This window comes from Sinohyriopsis cumingii, chromosome 14 (genome assembly GCF_028554795.1).
Source record: "Sinohyriopsis cumingii isolate HCF-2022 chromosome 14, ASM2855479v2, whole genome shotgun sequence".
Lineage (NCBI taxonomy): Eukaryota > Metazoa > Mollusca > Bivalvia > Unionida > Unionidae > Sinohyriopsis > Sinohyriopsis cumingii.
The window spans coordinates 48,808,894-48,814,954 of NC_142974.1; the positions used below are offsets into that span (position 1 = coordinate 48,808,894).

At 33.9% G+C, this 6,061-nt stretch overlaps 1 protein-coding gene across 1 annotated transcript; it reads right to left on the reverse strand.

Annotated features, from left to right (window-relative positions):
- Window positions 1-487: 487 nt before the first annotated feature.
- LOC149783737 (uncharacterized) lies at window positions 488-5,649 on the reverse strand. Its single transcript, XM_089931976.1, has one exon. It carries the CDS (start codon window positions 5,426-5,428, stop codon window positions 4,118-4,120), a length of 1,311 nt encoding a protein of 436 aa, XP_089788102.1. The 5' UTR covers window positions 5,429-5,649; the 3' UTR covers window positions 488-4,117.
- Window positions 5,650-6,061: the final 412 nt, after the last annotated feature.

A 6,061-nucleotide genomic window follows, 5' to 3' on the forward strand; every position in this document is an offset into this window, starting at 1 on the left:
TTGAGACACATGGATGTACAAATTAATTAATGTACAGTCAGTTGTACATAATTATCAAAGATTGTAAATAGACATTGTCTTGTAACATAAGAATTATGTGCGACTTATTACTAAAGTGGAAATCAAGTTGATCAATCAACCAATTTTTTTGAGATTTTTATGGTACTGTTTTTATAATCACAGATATCAAAAACCTACTGTAGGATTAGTCGTGTTATGTACATGTCGACTTTTGCATATCAATAATTAATAAATATCATGACAATAATTTGATTAACGAGAAAATAAATAGTTTTTAATGAGACATATCTGTTCAAGATTGTCTTTTCATCTCCATTCTAAGGTATGTTGTCTGTACTTTATTTTTAGTTTTATTTTCCAAGGATCATGTTTGGTCATTTTTATCACTGCATATTGTTAAAGAAATAAAATAGCTAAAAAGTAATGTACAAGATCGCAAACCAATGCAAAATAAATAGCTGAAAAATTATTTTTCATATTTATAAATATGTCAAAAAAGTATTACAATCTCCTAAATATTGACATACAACTGAAATACAGTTTTCTAGAGATGTCTAAAGTCAACATGATCATGTGCTGGATTCTGGATTGTACCTTTTAATCCAATATCTCTGTAATGGAAATTTACTGTGGTCAAGATTCCAAGTCACATTTTGTAACTCAATGTCTTAAATGACTGATTAACTGTCAATAACCTTCTCTCCATATTCTAGTCCTATTAAATTCCTATTGAACACTTCCCTATTTGCCTAGGAAAACGGTTGTTGTTGTCATGGGGTTTAATGCCATTTTTCAGCACACGATAGGCTATACATGGTGGCCAGTATTAATGGTGGGGGAAGAACACGGGAAAACCCTGGAAAGAACCACCGATCCATGAGAAGCAACTGGCAAGCTTTCTCACATACCCACACTGGCTGAATCTGAGACTCGAACTGGCGCGGACAGAGGTGAGTTGGCAGTGATCCGTAACAGATAACGTTTTAGACCACTTGGCCAATGGTACTAGGATAAATAATAGGAATTTCTTTTCCTAGGAATGCCCTACTACTGGGTCATAGAACCTCTAGTAATCCTGTAAGAATCTTGTAGGATCGTGTAGTATAGGATTCAGAATGAGGATTCTGTACACAGACATGATTTTAGTCTTCCATAAAAAAAAGCTGAAAATATTTTAAGGGGGGTTTAGGGGTTCTCCCCCAATGGGGTCTCGAGGGGCAGTGCCCCCAATCCAGGGATCCAGGGGACAGAAGGCCCCCTGCAAAAAATGCTTTTTACACTCATAACAAACCGCTGCTGGTACAACTTATGATCATAAAATAAACCAAAATAATCATCTGAAAAACTAATAAACTTCACAATATTTAGAGTCACATGAATTTGTTCTCCAATACTACTGATGCTGAAGTGATTTCATGTGGATGTCAGTGTTCATATCGCAATTAATTCAGAACAATTTGTCCACTTTTGCAGGAAATATGTTATACTTCTCTCTTAACAAATCTGTAAAATAAACACCCAAGTACATCAACTATATACAAATAATCCCATACATTCACTGGCCTTTTTCTCCAATGGACACAACCTGGTGATATACCAATCGAGCTCTTTTTGCGGCTTTGGCAAATATTTCTTTAGCCTTCCTTTTTGTCACCACTGACTTTTTTGTCTCAATCTGCAATCATTTTTTTTCATTCTCAATGAGAGCCTTTTACCTTTCAAGCTGGTATTGGCGACATGCAGTGCACATATCCTGACAGAGGGTTACATCTGTTCTCTCATGCAAGAAATATTTCTCCTGATAGTAATTAACTAAACTATTTCCAGATGCCTTCTGAGCTTCCATTTTTCTGTATGCAACTTCTTTTGCAGGTGCTGTTCCAAACTCTTCCACCGTGATTACCGTAATTCAGATCTTTCTTACAAAGGTCACAAAATGCCAGATCTCTAGCATCCTCTAATTTTCCTATAAAATGACAAACTAAATTTCAGTCAACTTTTTGCTCCAGCCACTCCTATTTTCATGTTTTTTAAACCTTTATCTAAACTTTTCCTGTCATGGTCTCTCTCAATAACTCGGGATGCCATGTTTGGCAAGCATGCTTCTTCTTTCCATTACGATCACATTCCATCACATCAAGATTCACTGAATGAATTTAAATCTTTGACCAATGAGAATACTCTTTACAAGACTCATGTGCTAAATAATATAGGGAACGAATAATTTACACTGGTTTTTGCAGAATGGGTCCAGTAAGACTGTTTTAAAAAAACCAAATTGGAGATGATATAGAAAACAGACTATATCAACAAAAATCTGATTCAAGTCAGGTGAAAAGCTGAATTCCACTTTAGAATGGAGAAAAATCATGTCTGTGTACAGGAATTATGTTTTCTAAGATGCCTCATTAGGTCGTTATGTTTGCTAAACATTTTATCACACATTCCAAACCTAATAGTGATTTTGCAGTGTGTATCCTCCTATGCATCATTAGATGTCCACCCTCACTAAACACTCTATTACATATTTCATACTTAGTTTTTTCTCCAGTATGTGTGTGTATTATCATGACATGATTCATGTGTATTGCTAGATGTTCGCTCTCACTAAACATCTTAGTACATTCTCCACACTTAAATGGTTTTCTTCCAGTATGTACCCTCATGTTATCTATGACAGAGGTTGCAAGCATAACTTGTATTTTGCCAATTGTACTAATACACTGTTTGAAATGTTGATACACTGTATTTTATGTCTTATAACTACTGCCTCATAAGACTCTTAATAATAATCATTGTAATTACAGTGTGACCCCGCTATAACATGGTAACTAGATAGAACCTTGAGATCAATTATAGCGATTTATGTGGTAAATTCAGTTGTTCATTGCTTGCAATGTTGTTTACATGTTAAACTTTTATTTTTTTCATCTTATTTGATAGATATAGCACATGACTGATAAAAAAGAATTGAAATAAAATGTCAAGAAGAAATACAGCAGATTTCTATTGCTGTAGCAGCAAGTAATTGCAAATAAATTCAAGAACAAATACTTGTACAAATACATCTACAAATATTAATACTGCCTTTTATATGTTATTTTTTCATCTCCATTGATATGTATGACACTTACCATCCATTATTTATTTCACAATCATGCCATTTTCACTTTCTGTTTCTACAAAATAGGATACTTTCCAATTTTTTGGGTGGTTTTGGGTGCTTCTTTTCATTCACATCATGCTGGTTGTGGAATTGGGCAGATTCTTCAATCTTAAATGGTTTTTCTCCTATATGTGTCCTCATGTGATTTGTTGTATCTCCACCTCAAGTCAAAACTTTATTATATACTTCACATTTACATGGTTTTTCTCATTGTGTCCTCATGTGATTTGTTACATCTGACCACAATTCAAAACTTCATTATATATGTACTTCACATTTTAATGGTTTTTCTCCAGTTGGATTATCAAATGCCTCTTTTGAGTCATTAGATGTCTATCCTAACTTAAAATGTTACTACATATTTCACACTTGAATGCACTTATCCTGACTATACCATTTATTCCATATTCCACGCTAAAATTGTTTTTCTCCATTACTAATGATAAGTATCATAATGTACCAATTCAGAGTTCATTTAAAATATAACTGTATTTCACACATAAATGGTTTTTCTGCCATATGCATTCTCATGTGCAACGTTAGCTGTCCACCCTGACTTGACATTCTGTCACATTCTACACACTTAAGTGTTTTTGCTCCAGCATGTATCATGTGTTTCTTCAAATCTCCAATCTGACTAAACCTTTCAGCACATATACCTCATGTAAATGGTTTTTCTCTACTATGCATCCTCATGTGCTTATTCAAACTTGCATTCCATCTAAACATTTTTAAACATACCTCACACTTATATGGTTTTTCTCCAGTATGTATCGCCATGTGCTCATTCAGACATCCACTCTGAGTAAAGTATGTACCATATACATCACACTTAAATGGTTTTTCTCCAGTATGTATCATCATGTGTTTCTTAACATTTTCACTTCGAGTCAGCATTTTATTACATACTTCACACTTAAATAGATTCTCTCAAATATGTATCACCAGGTGCCTCTTCAGACTTCCTTTTTTAATAAACTTTTTATTACATATATCACACTTAAATGGTTTTTCTCCAGTGTGTGTCCTCATGTGTTCATTGAGATATTTACTGTGAGTAAAACTTTTACCACATACTTCACACTTAAATGGTTTTTCTCCAGTATGTATCCTCACGTGCTCATTCCGAGATTTTCTGTGAGTAAAACTTTTACTACATACTTCACACTTATATGGTTTTTCTCCAGTATGTATCCTCATGTGCTCATTCAGAGATTTACTGTGAGCAAAACTTTTACCACATACTTCACACTTAAATGGTTTTTCTCCAGTATGTATCCTCATGTGCTCATTCAGAGATTTACTGTAAGCAAAACTTTTACCACATATTTCACACTTAAATGGTTTTTCTCCAGTATGTATCCTCATGTGCTCATTCAGAGTTCCATTTTGCGTAAAACTTCTACCACATACTTTACACTTAAATGGTTTTTCTCCAGTATGTATCATCATGTGTTTCGTTACATTTTCACCTTGAATCAGCATTTTATTACATACATCACACTTAAATTGTTTCTCTCCAGTATGTATCCTCATGTGCTCATTCCGAGACTTTCTGTGAGTAAAACTTTTACTACATACTTCACACTTATATGGTTTTTCTCCAGTATGTCTCCTCATGTGCTCATTCAGAGATTTACTGCGAGTAAAACTTTTACCACATACTTCACACTTAAATGGTTTTTCTCCAGTATGTATCCTCATGTGCTCATTCAGAGATCCACTGTGAGTAAAAGTTTTACCACATACTTCACACTTAAATGGTTGCTCTCCAGTGTGAGTCCTCATGTGAATCTTTACACAGTCACCTCGAGTCAGCATTTTATTACATACTTCACACTTAAATAGTTTCTCTCCAGTATGTATCATCTTGTGTCTATTCAGATTTCCTTTATGAATAAACTTCTTATCACATACATCACACTTAAATGGTTTCTCTCCAGCATGTATCCTCCTGTGTCTATTCAGATTTCCTTTATGAATAAACTTCTTATCACATACATCACACTTAAATGGATTCTCTCCAGTATGTATCCTCCTGTGTCTATTCAGAGTTTCTTTTTGAATAAACTTCTTATCACATATGTCACACTGAAATGGTTTTTCTCCAGTGTGTATCCTCATGTGATTATTTAGATTTCCACTTTGACTAAACATTTTATCACAAACTACACACATAAATAGTTTCTCTGCAGTATGTACCCTCGTGTGCTTCTTCAGTTTTCCACTGTGACTACACATTTTTTTACGTACTTCTCACTTCAACGGTTCTCATTCAATCTCCACTGTTACAAAAGTTTAATAAATACAAAATCACACATTAAAGGTTTTTTCTCCTACATGTCCCATCATATGATTATTCAGACCCCATCCTAGGCGAAAAATATCATTACATACTTCCCATTTAAATGGTTCATTTCAAGCACTTGCATCACATTGTACATTTTGGTGACCATTATCAGCGAAACATTTGACACAAGCATTATACTAATAAAGGGTCAGACTAGTTACCGGAACAAATTGAAACTAACCGGAACAAACGAAAATACCGGTACAAAAAGGTAGATAATAACGGAACAAAGGTTAAAACACAAATTCTACTTACTTTTATAACTTGTTATACTTTTATTTCCATGAATTTCAATTATTTCTATACTGATATTGCTTATTTTATTTTGGTTTCGTTTTTAATTATGTACTATTGATACTTCGCTGTGGCAGGGGCGATTTTATTCGGGGGCAATTAATCTAATGTACTGCAAAGTTGTTAGTATAAATTTACACTACACTGTAAATACGACAAACATATTAACAAAGACCCGTCAATAGAAATTATTTCAAAAATTTCAACATGCATTAATGATATCGCCTAAA